Source organism: Cupressus sempervirens, chromosome 1, assembly GCF_028749045.1.
Source record: "Cupressus sempervirens isolate cs-2001-9-10 chromosome 1, ASM2874904v1, whole genome shotgun sequence".
Taxonomy (NCBI): Eukaryota; Viridiplantae; Streptophyta; class Pinopsida; order Cupressales; family Cupressaceae; genus Cupressus; species Cupressus sempervirens.
In genome coordinates, this window is record NC_143118.1 from 361,849,688 (window position 1) to 361,875,759 (window position 26,072).

Consider the following 26,072-nt stretch of genomic DNA (forward strand, 5'->3'; position numbering starts at 1 on the left):
GGGCAAGTATTTTGACACTTAGATCTGTGAGAAATGGGAGAGCAGTGGGGGATAGTAAGAGTAGCGGACTCCCAAATGACATCAGCAAGTAAATCAAACATGGAGGAGGTCTCACACGAATCACTGAAGAATGTAGGTGACAACAGTCTCACAAGATGGAAGGAAAAGAGCTCACCATCACCTTCGAGGAAGTGGAAGTGAGTAGGGGGGCATGCAACGGTAGATGAGAGGTAAAGGGGCTGAGGAGAAGGCGATAGGCAAGGGGAACTGTGAGGAGCAATGCTAAGAAGAGCATGGTTGGAAAAGGGGAGACATGAAATGGTGAAGTTGTGAATGGAAGGAATGAAGGAGGAAGAAGTGAGGGCATAGTCCACAACACTCACACCACCAACATGGGGCCAGCAAGTAAAGTGCTCAGACCTAGGAAAGGAAGATAGATTGTTCAGAATGAACAAGCTAGAGGACTCACAAAGCTGGACGAGGTGGCAACCATAATAGGAAAGCAGTCCAAGAGCATCATTCGAGGTACATTGAAGTCCCATACTGGTCGGATCTATCTCAGAAGTGTAGATCGAATCAGAGCAATGGTTATGTATAGGAGTCTAGAGATATCTAGTCCGTGCTTTGAAATCCTCGAGAATAAAGATGTCACCCAAAGCAACAAACTGTGAGACACACTCCTGAAGGTCACTGAATGGGTCCCCATCCTTGGCCTCGTCAATGGCATACAGAGAAGGGGTCGGTGGAAAATAGCACACAACAATAAAGATGTCCCTCCATCACTAATTCCTATAACCAATATGGACCCACATGCATTTGGAAAAGGTGTCGGAGTGGATCACCGAGGTAGAACTGAAAATATCATCCCCAATCAAACAGGCAACACCCTCGGAACCGTGGACCCCACCTGAAATACGAACCTCCTCATGATAAACTGATAGCACTGGTACCCAATATATCTAGGAAGACAATGCATGAGACTCTTGTGGGTCTCAGTGACAGCCAAAATTTCAACGAACCCCACCGCATCGTGAAAGAGGCCAGGTAATGACCATAAAGAGCCATTACCATTCCAACAGTTGACAAGAAGAGAGCAAGTGGACAGTTTCCCCTTGTTCGATTGTTGGCTAAACCATCATGTGGTCTTAGAGGCCTGTCTTGCTTCCCATCCGCTAGGAGGTGAATCACAAATGACTGCTCTGAGGTTCTCGATAACAACCCATTTTCCCGCACGTCTAGCCTTTGTCACAATCCCTTGAGCATGTTTTAACTCTACTACTTGTGTCTTTGTGAGATCTTCATCTAGAAAAATCTTAGAGGGGAGAGAGAACAGTTTTCTCTTCGCCCTAAGAGCACAAAGCTTGTCAAAAAATGAGAGAAATCGGATGAAGAGGGTATCTCCAGGGCCAAACCAACATTTGTCCAATGTAATGTTAGAAATATCAAGCTGATAAGTGAGGATAGAATGTCTACCAAAGAGAGGGTCGCAAGTGGGAGAGAGACCACAAACATGTTAGTTGAGCTCATGAGCTCGTCTCACACGCTCATCATCTATCTTCCCCTGGACAATCTTATCTAAGCTCGATATAGGTGCAGTGGTAGTTGTGTTAGTGTAGAGAGAAGCCCATGATTTCACCTTTTGTTCAATCTCATAAATCAGAGAAGATTGTACTGCAGCCATTTCCATTTGTTCTTTGATCTTTGAGCTGGAAAAGTCTTGATCTAGGAGTTGTTCAGGCTTGTGGCCTGCTTGACTTCAACAATTGCCTCTGTCAATGATATAACGTGTTCTCTAAGCAGAGTATTGTTTGTTTCTAGCTTTTTTACACGGTCACATGGCCTCTAGTAGGTCAGAGGTTGGTTTTGTGACAAGCACGTGTCCCCCGTAGCCATTTCCAAGCAACAGAATGGAGTAACAAAATTGTCTCCACGTAAAGAAATGATGATGCAATCAATAAAGATGTGAATCTATCTCAACAGTTCCCTGTACAAACAACAAAGAGCCCGATCAATAGCAAAGAATAGGATCAAGGGTGTAAGAGGCAAAAAGGCAGAGAATGGGGATGAAGATGACTGATTGTAGCAACAGGTAGTGGAGTAATTGTTTAAAAAATGTCACACTACAACACCAAAACACCAACAGATGATGTTGTCGGGATGAAAAGTCTACAAACGATCTGCCCAACCAGGAAGATCACCGCTGGAGCAGTAGCTAGGAAGATCACTATCTGAGAAGATCTAGCCCGAGTAAGCAACAAAGCCCAAGATCCACATAGAACGATGGTAGGAAGGAGGAGGAAAACACAACAATCGATCAGAAAGTTGAGGTAGGTAGAGACACGTCCAGCTTCGATGTGAAAGGGAGGGTCACAAGGAGAAGACGAAGACCAAGACCACACGCAAAAACCAAATGCGAAGAAACACAGGAAACACATGAAGAGAAGACCACCACAAGAAGAATACCCGCGAGATATCTAGCAAAAGAGACAACGTCCATTGTTGTCGTAGAGTTGCAAAGATTCATGTGTGCAAGCCGAATGTTAGGGTTGAGCGGCGGCAGAGCACATCATGAAGAAAAAATCACAATCCTCAATGTTTATTCATGAACTCAATTTATTATAAGAAACTACCTCTTCCTAACATATTTAATTAAGGTCTTCAACCTATTTCTTTTTGTCCCTTTATTCAGTCAAACACATAGAACACAACAAAGAAATAAACATAAAATTGTAAGGATATAACAATGGCAAGAACATATACACTTTTTTCCTATTATCTTCAATGAACAAACAGTATAATATTCAGAAAAGTAACATGCTACAACAACATAAGCATTTTCATTACAATAATCTATAAGACAGAGCCACAAGCTATACTTCTAGAGCTGAACCATAAAACCCCCTCTAACCTTATATAAGTAGCACAATTAACAGCCTTAGAATATTCTAGAAAGTGAATATTTCCCATTTTAGCACCCATCAGTTCAAATTCCCATCCAAAGTGATTTTCTCTCTCTTCCTTTTGTATTGAACCTGCAATCTTGATGTACACCTTCCTAAAACCATAACTTGTGAACCATGAGTTGATTTGTTATTATAGCCCTGCTTTAGAAACCTCTTGAAGTGCGCTACAGCCCTACGATCATGAAACATCAAGTGATCAAATTTTGATCCCTTTTGGAGCCTCTAAAGCTTCAAAGCTGAGTTCAAAGTTTTTGTACCACCCCGCTAGAACAAAAAATTCAATATCTTCAAACCAAACTTGATGTTGCCATGAAACTTTACCAACAAGCTTATATATCCAAAATGGATCTCCAAGGAAGCAATTGGAACAATCCATGCTCAAATGGACAATCTATTAAAATGATAAATTTGCTAAAAATGTTAACCCTGCCCAAAGATAGCCCTTACTGAAAAACTAGACAATATTTTTGGGTGATCCAAGATTGCTCTTACACCCTGATGCTCCTGCAATGCTCCTACATCACCGAGAGATTTATTAATTCTCATGTTAGTTGATCCTCTTGTTCTTTGTTGGCTTGTACGAGTTCGTCAACGAGTTTTCCCATTAGATTTCCACGATCTCGCACATGAGTTATATTATGCCAAATCTGAAATCAGCAATGTCATCACAAGTTTACTTGCCTATTCCACTTTTAACAAGTATATACAATAAATGCAAATGTAGAGTACAAAACATAAGAAAATTCACTTGCAACCTGTTCAAAAGATATAGCTTTAATATCAATTGTCAAACATACATTACGTACAATAGCATCAAAAGTAGTCCCCAACAATGAATAACAAGTACACATATATAGTAGACTGAAGTTGGTTAATTCTATCAAAACTACTAACCAACAACAAACAACACATCTTGGACTAGCACAGAAATATAAAACATGATTATTTATTACATAGTTGACTATAACATATTTATTTTACTCCTTCCCCACTACAGGCTTGAAACTGCTCAAGGATGGTAGGGATACAATAATTTAGCAAATGAGACTATATTCATACAAGGCTATTGTTGTTGTAGATTTCTCAATTTCATCAAACACTGCTATAGCAATATTTATTGATTTTGTCAACCAAATCCTAATGATATTTATGAAGCCCCATCATCAATGAAGATGGGTGAAACTATAAATACAATTATACAGCCTAAATCAGAGCTATACTCAAAATATGGTTGTTGTGATCACATAAAAACGTGGTGAACTTTTTATGGAACAGCTAAGATTGAGACCTTGGACCTTCAATTCGCTGCCGGAATACTCTACCACTGAGCTATTGGACAATAGGATAAACAAATCTTTGATTCAGATGTGGCTTATTTCTAACAACCCATTTAAACCACTCATATAGAACGCTTGGTCCTTCTAGCATGGTTCAACTCTAATACTATGTTGATCTTTTAATGGACCAGATAGGACTCAAACCTAAGACTTTCCATTTGCTGGTAGAGTAATCTATCATTGAGCTACTTACCCCCATGGGACCAGTGTTAGCCGATTGGATGGGTCCGGCGGTGTTTCGGTATTTTGTAGCCGACGGTCCGGCAGTGTTTTTGTATTCTGTAGCCGACGGTCTGGCGGTGTTTTGTATTCTGTAGCCGACGGTCCGGCGGTGTTTTGTATTCTGTAGCCGACGGTCCGACGGTGTTTCTGTATTCTATAGCCGACGGTTCAGCGGTAAATAGTTTGTAGCGGATAGAATATTTGTGGCCGACGGACTCCTTCGGGAAGGTTCGGCGGTAGTATTTATATCCCGTCTTGGATCATTGTTAATCATGAATCTACTATTGCGAATATAATTTTGCCTATTCTATTCTGTTGTTTGTATGCGTACATTTACTTTACTTGTACGGTAAACAGTAATCATGTAATTGGGTTCGAAGGATGAGGTTACATGTAAGTGGGTATGGAGGTAGTTACATGTAAATGCGGATGGAGAATGAGATTACATGTAAATGTGAATGGAGGATGGAATTACATGTAATTGCATATGAAGGATAATGAATGTAAACTGCATTGAAAAAAATTTTAAAAAAACCAAAAAAAAAAAATTGACAAAAAAAAAAAAAAAAAAAAATTGAAAATTTGAAAAAAAAAAAAAAGGGAAGCTGCGGACAGAAAGGCCCCACGGGCAAGTATACCCGCGGGCGTCGAAGCTGAGGCCCCGCGGGCAACAGCTGTCCGCAGCCGGCGAAAGGAAGGCCCCACGGGCAAGTCTACCCGAGGGCGTCGAAATTGGAAGTCCCGCAGGTCCGCGGGCAAGAGACCCCCGAAAGTGAGTTTACTCCGGCAGTTCATAAAGCGGAAGGCGTTCATAACATGGCCACCAAATCCCCGCAGATTCTTGGTTCTGTCCGTCTTGTAAAAAGCCTCCAATCAAAGAGTTTCCTCTGGTGCAAACTAAAATCATCAACTTCTTTCGTATCAGAAGGTCTTCCCAGGATCTTCATCCATTACATCAGGAGTCAAGAAAACGGAAACGGCGCTCTACCTCTATGATCGTGTCGAAGAAGAAGAGAAGATTGCTGCCATGGGATCTTTAGCTACCGAGATCGTCTAAGACATCGATGAAAGGATGCCAACATCTTCCATTATTGCCAATGTAGATGCCGTCGTTGGAGGAATGTTCTTGATGACCAAAACAGCGATGCTTAGTAATCATCTGAAAATGGCATGACTGAAAGGGTTTCTGTTCCTGTCACGAAAGAAAGACACGGATCGTCGCCGTTAACCGCCGGCGGAAGAATAGGCTGTGGGTGTGGACAGGAAGGCCGCGGGTAGAAAAAGAAAGGCCGCGGGTGAGGACAGGAAGGCCGCGGGGAGGACAGAAAGGCCGCGGGCGACGACAGGAAGTCCGCGGGTAAGGAAACAAAGCCCACGGGTAGGAGAAGGATGGGCCGCGGGTGTTAGCATTTTCGCAACTCCATTCCCTCTTCCAGCCAGACTTTCGCGGGGAAACAAAGACATAAAGAAGAGTGCTTGTTCTGCCAGAAGGAGACGAATTTGTGGGTACAGAGGGATTTGTGGTGGATTGTAGAGGAAGTTGTTCAAAGAAAAGAAAAAAAAATTAAAAAAAGCGACGACAGAATCAAGTTGTTCAAAATGAGTGACAGATGATGCCAAAGGGAAGGGGACACATCCGTGGTTGCCAGAAGAGTGCAGAATCGGCAGATAATGACAGAAATGGTGTGTTCCGTGCATTTTTGTGTGGGTTTCGAAGTGCTAATTTGGTCTTGGCACTGGGGGCGTTGCCCCTCGACCCTCAGTCGTGGGAGTCTGACCAGTTGGGAAGAGTTGAAGTTGCTGCAGGCATGGACTTTCTGTGTACCAGAGGCAGTGGGAGTAGGTGTTGGCTGTGAGGCTGTCTTGGTGGATGCGTAGAGAGCTCGGGAGGAGCTGATCATCCAGTTGGAGGCAGTGCAGCGACACTTGGCTCAGGGTACCAAGGAATTGAAAACAGAGAAAGCAGCACAGGTGGCTATCAAGGTCAGCTTGAGGAGATAGTATTGTGTTAGCAGAGGCTACAGATGTAACGGAATGAATGTGGAAGTGATGTAACAGAAGCAGATTTTTCTTGTTGTAGTCACTTTGATGATATATTTTGTTTGTTAATTTGTCTTAGACATGTTGTAATTGTCGTCCGGAGACGACTTTTCTTTTTGGGGGGGATGGTGTTAGCCGATTGGATGGGTCCAGCGGTGTTTTGTATTCTGTAGCCGACGGTTCGGCGGTGTTTCGGTATTCTGTAGCCAACGGTCCGGCGATGTTTTTGTATTCTGTAGCCGACAATCTGGCGATGTTTTGAATTCTGTAGCCGACGGTCCGGGGGTGTTTTGTATTCTGTAGCCGACGGTCCGGCGGTGTTTCTGTATTCTGTAGCCGACGGTCCGACAGTAAATAGTTTGTAGCGGATAGAATATTTGTGGCCGACGGACTCCTTCGGGAAGGTTCGGCGGTAGTATTTATATCCCGTCTGGGATCATTGTAAATCATGAATCTACTATTGCGAATATAATTCTGCTATTCTGCTATTATTGTCTGAATGCGTTGATTTACTTTACTAGTACAGTAAACAACCAGTCCATCTTTGGTTCAGGTGTGGCTCATGTCCAACAAATTGTATGGTCGTCTAGTTATGATTTATCCGGCTATAACCACTCTGTTTTGCTAATAATGCTCATTAAGGCAGCAAAAGCTATTAAACACGTGCAACCTTTGCTAGAAGTATAGCAGCATAGGATATCCATATAGCCACTGTAAACTAGCTGCAAATTCTAATTCATAAACTCCCATTTAACCTTCCACTTAATTGGTAACATTTTTGGATATTGAAAAATGTTTGACTATATTGAGAAGTACGGTTGGGGTTGGCGGGCTTGGATATCAGTACCATCTCTTAGAATAGTACAATGCCTTAAATTATTACCCAAATCAATGAGAGAATTTTTTGCTGGCAGAAAATGAAATTGCAACTCCAAATTCAAACCCTAAATACTGAGATCTTCAACATAACTCATTTAAATACAAATCAAATCTAGAAACAAACCACCAAAAACTAGAAATACCTCAACTTCATCCCATCTATGATATTTGAATGGAAATACCACAAAGAGTTGTTAGATTTCAATTTCATCTCAAAGTGAGAAGATGAACAAATGTTTGATCTTTGAGAAAGTGGGTTTCAATTTCATAAAATAGATCATTTCTTCTATGCAAGACCTCTCATTTTATAACTTCTTTTTTAAATTTAAAAACATTTGACCCTTTATTCTTGAAGTGAAAAGAATATACATTTTTAATATCGTATCCTATTGGCTGTGATTTCTATAGTTACATTTTGATGTTAGACCCTTTAACAATTAAAAAACATTAGTTGTCCCTTTTATAAAGAAAACACAGTTTTTGGAACATCTAAAGTCATACTGTTATATTGTTTTCCTTAACTTACCCTTTTAGCCTAGGAGTAAAATAATAATAGGCTATGGCGCTCCCAAATACATAGGTCAAGAAAAGGGACTTGAACAATCTTTTGTAATGTCCCCCAATCAGAACCTAGAAGATAATGCTTGAATAAGTTTTAATTAAAGATTGAAACCTACTGCTATTAGCAATTGTCAAGCCACATCAATAGCATTAAGGGAAATACTAGCGACATTAAGCATATGAGGGCTTCTCTCAATACAAAAGTATCAAGAAGGCTAGAATTAATCAGTAGTGATCACAATCATAGATAAATAGCATATTGACGTTAGAATAATTTAGGATAATTGAGAAGGGGGGGGGGTAGGGGTGTGGTTAATCAATTATCCTTGGGTCTAGATGTACCAAACAAACTTTTAAGAACTTAGATTTATTCATTAGTCCACTCATTCCCTATATCAGCTTATGAATAACATAAACTTGCAATTCACTATTCCAATAGTAACCTACTTGCAGAATGCAAAACATTAATCTAGTAAAACATCTCAAATAGCATTCACACAAGTATGACACTAGGATCTAATGAGGAAACCCAATTTGGGAAAAACCACCGTAACATGCTGTCCAAATTTCACTCTTCTGAAGTGAGCTCTGTTAGGAGCCAACCTCGTTAAAAGTTACAATACACACTGTTAGGTATGACCCTGTTAAAGGATTTAATCACCTTGTTAGGAGTGGCCTTATTATAGGGCTTAAGAACATTCCATTAGAATGTCACCTTGATTAAAGGATGTACAAACAACTATTAGGTCAACCTTGATTAAAGGATTTTAACTGATACAATGGTTAGAAAGTAACAGTAGGTTGATCTGATAAATACAACTGACTTTGCAAATACAAATCACAATTTAGCTCATTTGCTAATTTATTAACTAGACTCCATTCATGTCTTCATCATTGTCTCTAATCTTCTTGGGAAATCCTTTAAGCAATCACTCTTCACCTCTGTTTTGCTCCTTCACAGCCTTCTGCTCAAGTTTGCCAATCAACAAAATTAGCGATTGCTAAACCTCTATAGGTTAATCCTTATGCCTCCTTAAATAGATAGCTTTGGTCTTTTGCCACTTAAACATCACCGTTGATCTTAGGGTTAGGTCAGATTCATCAAATCCTTCCATCATTTCATTTATTCCTTCTCTTTCTAAATACTTCTCAAAACTTCTCTTAGAATCCATGTCTAGAAACGCTCAAACATTAAATGCTCCAGCTCATCAATACTTATCCTTCACGCGCTTTGACCAATCAAAAATTCAACTGTGTCGACTAGGAATCTCAATTCCTTCACAAATTATCAAATGCTGACACTCGGCCAATACTGCATTCCTCGGCCTTGGTCATCACTAAACTCTTTCACTTGGCTTATACTATCTTTTCTTGGACTTTTACAGATGTTCGTTCAACACTATATTTTGCTCGGCCATAATTGTTACTTGGTCGACACAAGCATAACTCGGCTTCTACTATAAGTTCCTTAATCTTCTGCTCTGTTACTTGTTTTAGCCTATGCATTTGGTTCTTCATTAATCATGTCTACTAGGCTTTAAGTCAACTATCTTCTTGACTTAGGCTTTAACAATACATTATCTTGCCAATGTGCCAACTAATCAAGTGCCCATTGTAATTCCACATAACTCAACCTTTCCACTAGGTCTTCCTGTTATCTCTTCTTTTCAAATCCTTGATATGGCACTCTACTTAGGTAGCAACTATCTCACCAATAAGGTTTGACATCAATGATAACATACCAATTGTTCCAATTTTAGTTTCTACAATTGAGCAGGACAAAACCAACCTGGAATATAAATAGTGAAGGTATTATTAATATAAGATTCTTCGATATAGTAAGAAGGAATTTATAAATTGGATATCACTACCTATACATATCATGAGAAGGGATTCCATAACATGAATTGTCAAAAACTAAAATAATGTGATTCCTTGGTATACAACATAGAATTGTAATTGGTGGTCACCATCTTTAATCACCTTCCTAATGTAGACCAATTGATAAAATTAGCTAGTATATTGATTAAAGACATTTGGAGAATTTGTAATGTCCCCTCTCTTTGGTTGGTTATAGCCTAATTCCTTGATGTGTAAACTAGCAACAATTGTTAGATGCCAATGTCCTCACCTACTGTGTTGAGTGTGGTTTGACTCCATTATGAATGACCTACACAAGAGCTAGAAGATTCCATATAAAGATATACAAACACACACACATTTATATATATTTATGGTAATAAAAGGAAGCTGTATTCTAATTCCCAACTAGATCCCATCTAATCCTTAGGGAGAGCCCAAAATCAGGTTCCTAGTTCATTGGTCAAGACCTCTATAGGCTCTAGTTTCTTTATGGCCAAAACTAGAACAGTCCTCAACTATTAACCATCTCATTTTGGTCTAGCTCTAATACTTCCTCCAAGATAACCACATTGGTTTATCCATTGTTTTAAGTCTTGGGAAGAGATACCATCTTTTCCCGAGCCTTATGAATACCCATCAAGGTGTATCCCTTTTTCATATATGCATATGTATTTCCATTATGAATATATATGATCTCTAAGAGATTATCAAAATATCTCTCTAGATTCCAAACTTGGAATCATGGCATCCATACAAATGTCCTCCACCGATAAGAGCTTGGATCATGTTAAAAGAGATTTTGTTTTAGGTATCTTGACATTTGTCAAGAATGTCCTCCACCAAGAAGGTCTTGGATTGGTTTTGACACCCACAAGAAATGTCTTAGATCTATTTCCCAATAACTAACAAATGCAAACACTTGTTAACCAATGATAGTTCTTCTACTTAGCCACCAAGGTTAAGTTTTCTCTATTTGGATATCTTGTTGATTGATTGATACTTATTATCTCCTTTGATGGTCTTTCTTGCCTATTTAAATAGATAATGCTTCTCTACCTCCTTAGATGTTTGAAGAATCAAGCCTAGACTCATTGATGTTGATATGGTAATTTTTATAGTTTATTTTCTTTTAGTTTTCACCCTCAACTATGTTAGATTTATCATTGAATCTATTCTTATTTGTTTAAAAATCTGATCAAACATTCTTCAAAACTGATAAGGTATATCAAGATATATTCTTCTCTTTAATAGAAAAATAAACCGTCTTGTTTGAATGAACATAATTACCTCACATCTCTCTTTAATTTGACTACTTCTCCATGCATTGTGCTTTTGACAATTGCCTGTTTTCGAATTTGGCAAAAATCCGTCCTTGTGTCCCATTTCGTTCGTGAGATAGCTACGACCCCAAAATCATAGGGGACACGTCCCCATGGAACACTGATGAATATCAATGCTAAAGGTTGTCTAATGTCTCTTCCTTAAACAATTGAATTGTTAGTTGCGATTGGCCTATTATCCGAGTTTCCATACGTTGATAGTGTGGTTTGAGAACTCAACTAGGGGTCGTGAAGCTTAACAAGGAGCTTCATAAGCCATTTTGGATAGTTTAACAGAGTCCCCTAATTTTTAGGAAGGATTCCTATGGTTAGGGATTGACTGAGAGTTGACTAAGACTCATCAAGAGACATCAAAGATCATTCTAGAGATTACGGTTGCAATTCCAATTTTAAAGGAGGGGGTAGTCAATTCACCTATTACATTTAGACATCATTGGGATGGTGTGGGTGATGCAAAGCTATGGTTCCACTAGCTTGAAGAACCTTCTAGCCAATACTTTGAACTAAACAAGTTCTCTGCTGCCAAATTAAAAGCACTCCAAACCAAAACTCCACACCTTCAACAACACCTCCTCAAGGCTATGATTCTATTATTGACTCATCCCAATAACCCTACCTTGAGTCATTCTTCACATCTTGTAGTTCACATTCTTTCATCTCTTTGTTTGGGATGCTCCAAACTTGTCCACCTTCCACTTATTCAACCAACCAAGGGATTGGACCTTGGACACTCATCAATAGAGTCAAAATATGTTTCTTTGACATTCACAACACCAATCAACCTTTGGATTAAGTTCTGCCTATACCCAGCATCTTCAATGCTCCAATTAGACTCTAGTTCCTACTAGCACTTGAAACACCTTTTCCAACTTTTTTTCCAACAATCTTCAAAGGACCCTAAGAGGTTTTAAGACAATCTCAATGTACTCCTTGGGGCAACACTTGTTTCAAAATTACAAGGCCAGTAATGTTTAATTGGCCATCCAACCATGAAATCCTCACTTGGCTTGAATAGGCTTAAATTAGTCCCTTAAAGAAGGAACTACCCTTTTTTCTTGGAATTTCACCAAACAAACAGTTGGAGCATCATGAGACATGCAATAACACCTTATATCTCCATTTTTGGGGTTTGAAACAATACCCATCAAAAGTTATGGGGATTCTACTTGACAATGTTATGTCTTTTTGCTAGTCACATTGGATTGCCTGGCAAGGGTTTATATTTTCCTCACAGAATCTGCAATCTTCAGACCCAAAACCAGATTCATTAGAAAATACCCTCTCCAATATCTCATATCACAGAATATCAGAATTTTCTCATGGTGAAAACGTGAGATATGGAGAGAAAATGAAAAACTCTATGTACACACAGTATTTCAGCCTCCATATGACTGTAGCACGTTTTCTCCCTTGTTTCTTAACCAAAACGCCTCAAATTGGGTTCAAATGAAAGATGATTGAATACTCCTAACTTCCTAAATAGCAGACCTGTACCAATAAAAGAACCAGTCAAAAACAATGAAAAAAATATGCAGATTTTTGTATATTTCTTAAATGTTTTATTGCACGACTCAACTCATGCCTTGGTTTGAGTTGCTACAATGTAACTAAACGTCCTCCAACTGGATTTTAACAGTTATGAATGTTGGAGGTATTTCTAACAGCATTTTAAGTGATTATGTTTCTTAACGGGACAAAGTTGCATTAGCAACTTTAGCAAATTTTCAGATTTGCAAGGTTATTCAACTTAACCTATTCAAATGCTTTTTAGGATTTCTTCTACACCTAAAAAACATTTAAATAAACCTAACCTACCTTATGCAATTTCATATTCGTCCCTTTCAACCTAAGCTGACCCAAGGTTTATAATGAACACCTTGTGTCACTTGGTTGCACAATAGGGTTGATTACATAGTTTTTGATTTCTCAACTTTTATAGGCACTTTGGTCCATTCACACAATGATCATCATGACTGATTATGGGTGGAATCCTTCTTGGTTTTAAATTGGGGTAACCCTGCACCAGTGGGCATCAATAGTTTTTAGTTTGGAGTCCATGTGATGGATTTATGAATAAATATAGAATAGTTAAGTTGTGGCCTAATGTTTTAATTTAAATAAAAATAAAGTGATGTAATTCACTTTATAACATAATAAATTATTATAGAGTGGCCCCCAATGGCATGCACCAATAGAGTAGTAAGTGTCAAGTTGTTTTCTAAAGGTGGGCATTTTAAAATATACAACTAGATTCTTATGAGGTTTGAAGTTTGAACCTCTAGAAGAGAAATAAAAATTAATTGTTTTCATTAAAAACATTGTATAAAACTCTAAAAACCTTAGTTACAGATTTGCGCGTCTGGGCCCTGAATAGGATCCAGGTCTGTACTAGACCCGGTTTCATGAATTAGTACATACCAGATTCGCCCAAGGTTCGGATTTGACCCTTTTGGATTCATTTGGATTTGCAGTTTGAGAATTCAGACGAACCCACGGGGTCAAATTTGGACCGTATACGAATATGGCACAAGTCCATCACCAATCCACATAGGCTCGGAAGAATCTGGCAGGAATATGTCACAAATACACATGGACCTGACACAAATCCCTAAGGACTTACAAGCCAAACTTGGAATAAGAAAACATGAATCCATATATATATATATATATATATATATATATATATATATATATATATATATATATGTGCAACTCACAAATCCTTACGAATCATAATGGAAAAAAAACACAAATTAGATTCTCAAACCCAAATCCGACTCTGAACCCGAATCAGCAACTAAAAGGAATCGACCCACTTCAAGGGACAGGGGAAAAGTTAAAAAGAATACTGTGGATTCATTTCATTCATTTTGAAAACACAATATTTTGGGAGCAGCATCTGCATGGAGAAGAAATTCTTAGATCAACTGCGGAGAACAAGAACCCTTCATAGTTTGGAGGCCCATGGAAGTGAGAAATCATCTAAGGGACATAATTCTTTGTTTGGGACATGTTATCAGCCATTTTATTGCAAGAAGAAAATAATCTATTGATTGGTTGCAGGGAATAACAATGACAAACACTATAATTGAGTAGATCAGGGATACCATTAGCATATCAAACCTTTCAGAGGTCATTACATCATCAGGTTTGCAATATTGCAGCCTGCCGTACCATTTTCAGCATTTGGGCATTGAACCCTAGGTGTCAAGTGGAGTTTCTTGTTGGTTTTGGAGTTGATTCAAGTTTTCAACATTTACAGTAATTGAGAATTTCATATCAGACCTGAAGCAGAAATGTGGAGTCGAATTAGAGCTGGAAATGGTTTTAAAAGTTGTCTTGGACGTATATCAGGCACGTGTATACAGTTTGGGGTATGTGCTTTAGTTAATCAAAACAACTTTTTATTAACCTTATTAAATATGAAACATGTAATCAGGAAGTGCAATAACCATACACAACAACACCAGATTTGTTTACTTAGGAAAACCCTTGATTAGAGGGAAAACCTCAATGGGTATGGTACCCACAAAATGATGTACTAGTATATAAGTTCCTTGTAAGAGGATGGACCTTGTTAGGAGTCAATGAAATACATTCAGTATATATCAGTCCTTGATAGGAGTTGTGGAAGGCAGAAGGACCCACTGTCCAAACAGCGTCTGGGGCAAGACCACTGAACTCACTGTCCAATTGGCCTTTGTATCATTCCTTTCAGAACAATAAAAGATCGACTATCCACTAGCACTCTCTACTACTTAATCACTTCACTCTTTGACTATACCACTGTTGCAACAAATACTTCTCAGATCTCAATACCAGATTCGCAAACTCGCATCACATAGTTCCCAAAGATTGCTTACTCGCATGTAACTTTCAAGTACAATTTGCTTCCACACTTACACGATCACATTTACAACCAAGGAAAACATCTTTCCTTTATACCAAGTCATTAGACTAATCTATTGAGTCCACCTTGAGGCTTTCCCAATTTACAATTACAATAGGACCTCATTAAGATAAAAGAATACATGCTACATTATATCTTTTCATAAATATATAATACTGTCGGCTCAGAGTCTTCACAAATCTTCACATGTGCAACCTTCGACTTCGCACACTCAACCACATCATTGTTGTGATATCTGCTATCTTTGTCTAACTATGCTCAACCAAATTCTATCCCTAGTAGGAGATACAATCCAATTACTAGAAACCACTTCTCAAGAACTCCATTTATATACTCTCTTCTATAGATCCCGAATAACTATAACGAGTCTTCGACTTTCTACATGTACTCTTAACTGCATCATCAGGACACTCTAGAACATGTCCTTAACGGTGCTTGACCTCATCTTCAATCCTTGAAGTGTGCAGCCTCAATCTAACTGTTGCTCTATCTATCTTCACAGAATAACTAGTATGTTGACATCAATGACAAACACTGTTGCGAATGCAACATATGATCATACAAATAATCTCTCACCTGCTCCAGCAATGCTAGGATACTCCCCCATAGGAATATTATCGGCATTCAAGCTAACATGGTCTTCAACAAAAAGCATCTATATTGCTCTCTACTTGTTTATATGTTTATTTATTTTGTTATCTGCAATCTCTTTATGCTAGCATTCATCAAACTCTGGCAAAGTTTGAAGCAAAATATCATAAAAAGACTAAAAAAACAAGAAAACACCAAAAACATATATATATATATATATACTGAGAGAGAGAGAGAGAGAGAGAGAGAGAGAGAGAGAGAGAGAGATTCCCTTATTCACTGGTCAAAAAAAAATTAGAAAACTAAAACCAGTAAATTTGGATCAGAATTTAGTTGGGGATTTTTCATTGACATTGAAACTTGATCTTCCAAGCTTGGGCGTATTGTGATTACTTCTATGTATCCTAGAAGGATTGAGGCGTATGGATATAAATTTTGCAATAGAGTACTCCAGTAGGTACAATAATGGGTGATATGCATGAGGGTAGTCGGAATCCTTGATAGAGTGGGGGGGGGGTGTGGGGGAATTAGTATGAAGATCCAAATCCTAAGTTATTCAAAACTCTCGTCAATACACATCCACTAATTGCATAAGCCTTAGATTGGATAAGTAGGACTCTTTGAGAAATTGGATTTAGTTCCTCTTAGAGATAGACATGATAGGCATGACAGGAAAAGCAAATCAGTATCCGTTGCACAAAGCCGCAAGAGTAGTAGGGCTCCATCTTCTTTGAATAGTGCATTTGATTCTCCTCTCTATGGTAGGACATGTAAACGGATAGTTTACAAAGCTATGTAGATCCATTTTGCCCCTTAGAGGAGTCACCACTAGTCGATCTAGTTGAGGATATGGAGTTTCAGGATGTTATGGCAGCTAGGGGTGTCAGGAGTCACGTATTGACTTAAGGAGGAAGAAACTTTTCTTCTTGTGTAAGGAGCATTGGTAGCCTAGTCATCGATGTCTTGGGAAAGCCAAGATGCATCTCATTGAGGTTCATTCAAAAGTGAAAGATAAGCATGTACAAGATACATGTTAAGAGAAAAATGGCATTAAGGGTGAGTAGGAGACTCAATAGGCAGAGCAAGGAGAGAAAGATGTATTGGACGTCCAATGTACTCATTGCCTCACACTCAAGAGTTCCTACAATTCATCCACCTCACCTAACAGGAGTGATTAAGGGACAATATGCGACTTGCCTTGTTGACAGTGGTGCCACACACAATTTTACTGATGAGGGAATGGTCTCTAGATGTGGGTTGCAAATATAGGATTTCCTTGGGTTCGGTGTTACACTTGCAAATGGGTTCTCAATGAGATTCACCAAAGGAGTCTCATAGCTTAGTGAATACATGGAGGATTACACCTTGACAGATGACTTCTATGTTATAGGCCTTGGTGAGACTGATGCAACATTAGGTATCTCGTTGTTACAGTTTGATGAAGGGTATTCCCCTTACTAACTCAAACAAACACACAACACAACAAAAAAATAAATAGAAAGTTGTAAGAATGGAACAACTAAAAGAACATAAACACTTTCTTTCTAGTATCTTGATTGAAAAGACAATAAAATATTCAAAAAATTACATGCTACAGCCACATGGGCATTTTCGTTAGAATAATCTGCAAGCCAAAGTCACCATAGGCATGATCAAATTGTGCCCTAGTAACTCATGTTTGGCGTCTTTATATTGGGAGGTTTAACTGCTCTAGAAGGTTCAAGTAATTGTCACCCACCATTTTAAGATCAACCACCTTTATACTACTTTTCCCTACATTGGAACATGTTGATAATATGCTCTAGATGGGTTGCAACACTCATTGGAGCATTTTAAGGGATCTTATTTTTTTATCCTAAATTAGTAATCTGATAGTTAAGAATCTGAATACTAAAAGAATATCTGAAGATGGATTTGCTCAAATGAAAGATCATCATCAAAATATATATATATTAAAGGCTCAACTATCAGGGAAGAGATCTACCAAAGCATTAAATGAAAAGCAAATATTCTTGCATACTATGTTTGTATATATATATATTAAAGGCTCAACTATCAGGGAAGAGATCTACCAAAGCATTAAATGAAAAGCAAATATTCTTGCATACTATGTTTGACAGAATCCCTCGTGGGAATGCAGTTCAGAATGTAAGCCGTAGACCCCTACATGATCTGGCTATTCCTTCGCCTCATCAAATGAAGATAAAAGTTCCAAATATACCCATGGACCCGACCAATGAAGTAAGATGTATTTCATTAATATTGAAATCCACTTTAAAGATTGGATAATAGGTGCATTTCAAAACTCACAAACTCAAATAATTACAGTTTTGAAGTTCTATTTTTTAGTGACTCACTGACAATGCATGTTATCAAGTGGTGCATGCTATTCAAAACCTATTAGAGGGCCTGACGTCCTTTCTAAAAGTGCTTGGAATGGGGACATGCCACATAAGGTGTCAGATGTGTCACCGCCGTGAAAACAAAGGAGAAGTTGCAAATTGTATGTAACTTACAAGATAGTTTAATACGACCTTCTCCCTGGCTTGAGTGTAAAGAAGAAAGTTGTTACACTTGGTGTGAATGTTTGTGATGCTTCTAACTTCTCGACCATTGAAAAGTAAAAAACCATCAATATATCTGACCAATACATTGGGGATGACTTTATGAAAGGGATGTGAAGAGGATGTGCAGTTGGAGAATTTATATCTAAAATCAGATAGAAGGTCAAACCATCACAGTTTTTGGTGTTTGTTATTATTCTTTAACCTATGACTGCATCTTGCTGTAAGCTTGCATGATATGAGAAAGTCACGTGGTATTTAGTAGAGCTATATCTATAATATCCCACTCAGATATTTTTCCACTTTCTCACGCCAATATTCTCACAAAAGACAAACAGCTAGTTTAAGCCAAAAAAAAAACAGATTCTAACCAGCAACATATAAACAAATAATTAGCTTTGAAAACTATTTCATTCCCCTTTCAACAGTACTTATGAAATACCAGCAGTAATTAGTCTTTGAAATGAATATTATAACCAAATCTTTCAGTGAAATAACATTCAGCTCCAATCATAACCATGGAAAATAACAATCAGATTGGAGAATAAGAGATAAATATTTAGCACAAGTAAGACATTTGAGAAGATGTCTCCCACGGACAATGGGTTGTTGTCCATTGTCTACTGCCTCGAGGGTTTCTGTCCTCAAACTGGTTGAAACTGAGCTTCCAATTCTTCACAAGAAGAAAACTGAAAATCCAATCCAATATCCACGCATATCCCAAATGAAACCAGCTCACCTCCTTTTAATGTTCAATGCCATGACTCTTTGGCTTCCCTGCCCTTTCTTCTCATCTTCTTGCCTGTTTGTCCCTATTAACTCACTTTATAATATTAAATTGACCTTTTATAATTGTGAATTATATCAACTCACTTTATAATATTAAATTGACCTTTTATAATTGTGAATTATATCTCCAAAAGTCAATTTTAATATGTCATTGGGTTGGCCTATTAATTCTTCAATGACTAAAAAAAGGGGACATTACAATATCAAAACATAGATTTGGTGCCAGTAAAAGACATGGCCATTAATAATGTCCTTGAAATTAGAGGAGATTAGATTGCTCTGGTCGCAATGCCCTATGGAATCCATCATAATAGAGCTTACAGATTTCACTGCTACTTGGAAATTTATCAGCAGCAATGGCATGGACAGAGGCAATTGATGTGACAATCAATTTTACCCACTGTACAAGGAAAAAACTTTGCTTAATACATTTAAATTATGAGAAGAAAGGTCTTGAAGGAAAGATGTTTGATAATACTTGAAATGGGTTGCCACATTCTAAAGTTTATTCATGTAATTTAATGGGAAGGCGCAAAGTCATAAAAAATGAAAAGATTAAAAAAGGTAACTGTCCAAGAATCGGTTACCAAAAAGAATGGGAAGGTCAACTAAATGGTATAACTTATAGAAATCCTTCAAAAAGGGGGGAATCCATTTTGAATGGTTTTATTGTGCAGGAATCATAATTCTTTGAGCTTACACTTGGGCATTAGAGAAATGAAGGTGATACTTAGAATCTGTGTTGTCAATATTTTCTTCTAATTACAATTGGACTTGGAGCCTCTATAATTACTTGTTAATGTCTGTTCTATTACAATAGATTGTGTGTATCATTTCGTACTAGAACTGTGTGTCTGCAATTTTATCATACCAAAACAAGGGAATCCTCTATTTATCTTTAATCTAGGTGTTGTTTGTGAGTATGTACAGTTAAGCTTTACCTTAACTGTCTGTATTCACTCTATATTTAATCTTCTGCATTTACTTTCGTAGTTATGAGTAAATGCTAATTTCTCCTTTTCTTCTTTCCAGTGAAATGCAAACCCTATGTTTCATTTATTGCAGATCTTATCAAGAGGGAGCTGTACCTCTAAAATCCAGAAGAAAGTTCTCAATCCTATGATTTCTCCTATTGCTAGTACTAATTGTTCTTCTTTCCAGGCATCTTGAGTCGTTTTCTGTATTTATTTCAGAAGGACAAATCTGTTTTTACTAACATGAAGGAAGACCTGTGAGTGATGACCCTAAAGCCTTTCCAAGCAAATGATTAAGTCTTTTGGAACATTCCTACCCCTGCTCTGCATGAGTAATATCCATTACTGTAAACAAGTGTTTATGATATTTGTATATCATACAATATGTGCATATTCGAAGTATACAATGTTTCATGTTTAACTATTTTGGAGTAGATTAAGGTGTCTAATGACATAAGTTTGTTCTTAATTCCATCTTTGAGATGTTAATCATTGATATGACTAAAGTAGGATCATAAATGAACAGAAAACCCCAGAAGATGAACAAATCATTCTCAAACATCTAGAGCTATAATTGAAAAAGTATTTACCAGTGAAGCTACATCACTCCTTGAAATCAGTCCAGCTATACTGGGATCATCTAGTAATATACCTTTCCCTGATGGAGACTGCAATGCAAAATAACATCAGATGCAGAATCATGGGTATCAAAAAAGATCCTATGTAGAAAAAATGAATGAATATTAAGCAGCACCAATTCATTATTTTAAAAAAAATCTACAGTCTAACAACCAAAGCCTGAGCTGCTACTAACGTGCAAAGAATCCAAAACTTGAAGATACTCTGAAACCAAATTTGTAACTATTGCACATTGATACAAACAATTCAGAACAGATAATATTATTGTTTCTTATTTTTCCTTTTTCTGCTGAGTGGTGCAGCTCAAATATTTTCTTTGAAAATTTTTATTATATATTATTGCACCGAAGAAACCTCCCCTGGCCTTAATAGTAACCAGCATGAACGCTTGAAATACATTTATTGTACTACTTAGAATTCATTGTGAAATGTTCATATTTCAAATTTATTTCAATACTTGGATGTAGACTACAAATTTGAAACCTTGGTTTTTTTTCCTTTGTTAATACTTAATATAAAGAACCAATAAATTGGGGACTCGGGAATGAAGAATCTAACAGTATTCAGCAATCCTCCAGGTCGGATAATTGTGTAGATTAATCCACTTGATCTCAGAGCATCTTCTGCAATCTCCTTTGCTTCCAGAACTATTTTTAGTGTTTCTAATGTCTGCAATTTAGACACAAGGACCAGAAAATATATTTAAACTGTTAGATGGCTGTCCATAGCAAAAATAATAGTTTGCAGGAAAATAAATTGAGAAAAAGAAATTTATGCAGCATAAGAATATCCCATTGTGAAATGTTTTATTTCAATACAGCCACCATACGTAATCACTGGACCAGTCAAAATCAGGAAAAATATAAATATAGTGTTACAAAATTAGCAAGATGCTATATGGAACAGAATCAACCAACAACATTGACTGAAGATCTACATTATCTGCACAAAACTTAAAAATGATCAAAATCAAGTTCAACTGACCTGCATTATGGTTAACCTACCAAATAATTGACAACCCTTCAGAATCACTTAACTACTCGCTACCAAAAACTTGACAATCATCTAGAACCAACTTACTTTATAAGCTTAGAGATTAAACTGTCTACTGAGATTTGAAACTTCTTAATGCAAGTTTTAGTACCACTTGAACATGCAGAATCAAGTACTTGTATTCCAATGAAATCCCAAATCTATAACTCTTTCTTGAACATGCAAGCTCATATGCTAAACAATGTATATTGACTGTGTGATCAAATGAAACAACCACAAGGTTCCTTCTAATTGTGGACTTCCACCCAATTGGAATGATGTGATATGCTTGTATCACAAAGGGACTTATGCTATTTATTTAATGGATATCAACTTTACAAATGTGGATGATATCGCAATTGGAGCTCTTCAACTACTTACTAATCAAACAAAGTGCAAACAAAGATAAGGGTTTAGAAAACTAATCTAAATGTACCAACAGAAGAAATCATTGATGACAAGGTGAGACTTTAACCAATCCTTTGTTCGCCAAACCAGCTACACAAAGCATGGTGCTTACTTCTAAGGATGTAGGATTGATGTTCAAATTATCAATACTCATTCAAATACCTTATAAAGGTTCATTCTAAACAAACATTTCCAATTGAAGTTAGATGCATGTAACAAGATACAAACTAACTTACACTGTTACTTACAATTAGCAAGTTGCAAAAGGTATGGACACTATCTTCACCATTAATCACCAACAACAATGTTTTCCATTCATCTACTTCTACTTATGTTCAACACGATATGGAATTCTACTCTAAGTGAGGAAATGTTGAAACCAGGCAATACTCCAAATTAATACAATTGATCCCCCATGAAGACCAATAATGAATCCACAATTACTTTAGTAGCATTACAGCAACAACGTCAACAATTTTCTCAATTATAAATAATTTGAGGTAGACTTCTATAGTTCTAAATACAATTAATGGCCGATATTGATTCAAGATCAAGGTCCGAGTTTATGCCAACAAAGCCCTAATATAATTAATTGCTACTTGGACCAATTACATAAAATCACCACCTTGTGGACTTGTAGTATCACCCCAACCTTGTCTCTGTACAAAGGTAAAGTTACCTTAGTCCCTAGTTTAGATACAAGAAGAGGTAAGCACGACTTCTATACAAATGTATTAGTGTTAATGTATTACTATTTTATAGTTACAAAATCAATGTTACTATAGTTACTGTAAATGAAATGGTACCTAGTCACTTTAATGATGCTTGTTGAATAATAAGCTTATTTGATAATTGTGGTTGATGCCTAATTAGGATGATACAATAGTTAGATAACATATGGTATATTGATTATTCAAATGCTTTAGCAATGATCGTATATGCACTATGCATTTTTCAATAGACGCCATAAATGGTTACTTGCATATACCTATTGTCATTTGGTCATTCTTGGTATGGGTGACAATTGACATATTGTTTATTTTGGTCACCCAGTTGTAGGGTGGTGACAATCGGTGACTCTGCTTGATATGTTGAGGTTTGTGACTTATTAAGTTATTTGTGTTGTTTGATGTATGGTGTCCGCAATGGTCTTGGATCAGCGTATGAGTTTATTTATGCATTGGTTCATTGGATGGAGTTGGTCGACCAATGATATAATTATATTCTTGTCACTAACTAGTGTTGTTTTAGGGCCATTTTATTTTAATAATCCTTCTTGGGAATTTAATTTAAGCTTTTAATTTTAATTTAGAATTTATGGTTTTAATTATTTGTTTTAAGTATTCTTATGATTTTAAATTGATTCTTTTAATATAAGGCAAAGCTTCATGTTTTTGGAGGATCCATCGTTCTTCCTTATTTTTTAAATTTTCTTAAGCTTTTAAAAACTCTCTTGCTGAATTTGAATAGAGCTTGTGGCGGAGAATTTATAGAAAATATTTTGTGGGTATTTTCTCAATGGTTTCTCACATCAAACTCCTTCCCTTAAACTTTCATTTTGATTGGTAAGGAATTTCTCAACTTCTCTTATTTTCTTGGTTTTGGGCATGAAGTGGTAAGTGTTTACCGTATGGATTAATTAAGCAATGCACACAGGAAATAGACACGAACACGAACAGCAAACAACAGAACTCTTATTATTATTCGCATATGTCCACAGTACATTATGCTTCGATGGTAAGATATCCTCATTTACAATGCTTCTCGAAGGGGTTATAAATACTTTCCGACGAACCTTCCCGAAGGTATCCGTCGGCCAGATACATCATGTCCACTACAAACTATTTACCCGTCGGCTACATAACATGAACTTTCCCAAAGGGACCCACCGGCTGATACATAATTTCCTTCCCGAAGGGACCCGTCGACTGATACACAATTTCCTTTCTGAAGGGACCCGTCGGCTGATACACAATTTCCTTTCCGAAGGGACCCATCGATTGATACACAACTTCCTTTCCGAAGGGACCCATCGGCTGATACACAATTTCCACTGACGACATCATCCCCCCCAAAAAGAAAAGTCGTCTCCTCACGACTACAGAACAAAACTCAAACAACTAATACAACAATATCACTTTCACATTCATCCTGTTGCATCTATAGCCTTTGCTAACACAATACTGACTCCTCAAGCTGACCTTGATAGCCACCTGTGATGCATTCTCTACTTCCAACTCCTCGGTACCCTGACCCAAGTGTCGCTGCACTGCCTCCAACTGGATGATCAGCTCCTTCCGAGCTCTCTACGCATCCACCAAAACAGCCTCATGGCCAACACCTACTCTCAATGCCTTTAATAGACAGACACTCCATGCCTGCAGCAGCTCCAAATCTTCTCAACTGGTCAGAGGCGGGGTCTTGGGACCCACACGAAACTGCACGGAACACACCATTTCTGTCATTTTCTGTCGATTCTACACTCTTTCTGGTAACCACGGATGCGTCCCCTTCCCTTTGGCATCATCTGTCACTCATTCTGAACAACTTGATTCTGTCGTCGTTTTTTTTTTTTTTTTTAAGAAAACCTCCTGTCACCCATTTGTGATGAAATCCGTAAGGTTTCAATCTTGACACTGTCTGCTGATTGCATATGGATGCCTCCTTCCTGCACACGAGTTTTGATGAAACAAATCTGAAGGCGTCTCTACTATTTCAATCTTTTGGAAAAGCCATACTGCAATATCCTCCGAAGTCTTCAAAATCCGTACGATGCAAATTAAAATTTGGCTCCAAATTCCGTACGTTATCCTTCTCAGGCTCTTTAAAAAACCGTACACCACCACAAAACCGTACTAACATCTTGAAAACCGTACCACATTTTGGATTGTCTGAAACCCGTACACCATCCTTCAGATATCAAAAACCGTACAGTACTTTTCTTCCTTTAGATATAAAAGACCGTACGGTATTCTCTTTCCTTTAGGTGTTAAGGACCGTACGGTACTCATCTCCCCTAAAAAAGCCGTACGATACTTGCCCCTTAAAAACAGTTCGGACTCTTTCCTCTGAAAATCGTACGGCACATTCCATCCTGTGAGAAATCCGTACGGCACTCCTTCACTATGAAATCCGTGCAGTGCTTTTAAAAACCGTACAACACTTTAAAAACCGTACACCGCATTAAAAAACCGTACATCAAATATGAAAATCGCACGGTACTTTTCCCTTCAGATATGACACCGTACGGTACTTTTCCTTGAAAACCGTACGATGCTTTTTTCTCTTTTTTTTTTTTTTGGTTTTTTTTTTTTTCAACAGCAAAGTCTGTTTTCCCTTCGACCGTTGGCATCATCGGTCTGCAACGATGAAGGGGTCGCCCAAAGGTCATTCCCTGACACAGAAGTCTTCCGGCCGTGGTATACCTTCAGCTTCGAGCCATTCACCACCTAAAACACTTCCTGTCCATCCAAAGTCCATAATTTTATTGCTCCATTGTCCCCTACTTCCTGGATCTGATATGGCCCGACCCACTTAACTTTGAACTTGCCTGATTTGATCTCATTCCGGTCGTCGTACTTCAACACCCACTGTCCGAGTTGAAACCTGCTATGCCTGTTCTGTGTCATCTCCATATCGCCCAGCTTGTTCTCGAAGCTCGCTACCATGGACTCCGTCAGCTGCCCCTTCTGTCCGTCAATAACACATTCACTCTGTAATGCTACAACTTTTATTGAACCCTTCCTCTTTGTTGCCTGTGCAGACCGTATCGTGTGTCTTCCTTGCCACCGGTACCTTTCTGCTATATTTGTGGTTTGACGTAATACTTTCTTCCTGTGCAGTCGTACAGTAGAAACTTTCCTTCTTTTGGGTTCGTACTGTATGTTCTGTCCTTCAGCTTCAGTCATGCTAGCATTTCCTTCTTCGGCTTCTCTATGTTGCTTCGAACATTCATTTCTT

General features: G+C 37.8%; 1 protein-coding gene across 2 annotated transcripts in view; it reads right to left on the minus strand.

Moving 5' to 3' along the window:
- Positions 1-26,072, minus strand: part of LOC149577752 (uncharacterized) — a 282,798-nt gene that overhangs the window by 57,922 nt on the left and 198,804 nt on the right. For both annotated transcript variants that reach the window (XM_089825533.1, XM_089825524.1), the window contains 2 exons: positions 21,231-21,341; positions 20,624-20,701 (listed from right to left, as the gene is read on the minus strand). In XM_089825533.1, the coding sequence (XP_089681659.1) occupies positions 20,624-20,701; positions 21,231-21,341 (189 nt within the window). The remainder of the gene's footprint in view (positions 1-20,623; positions 20,702-21,230; positions 21,342-26,072) is intronic.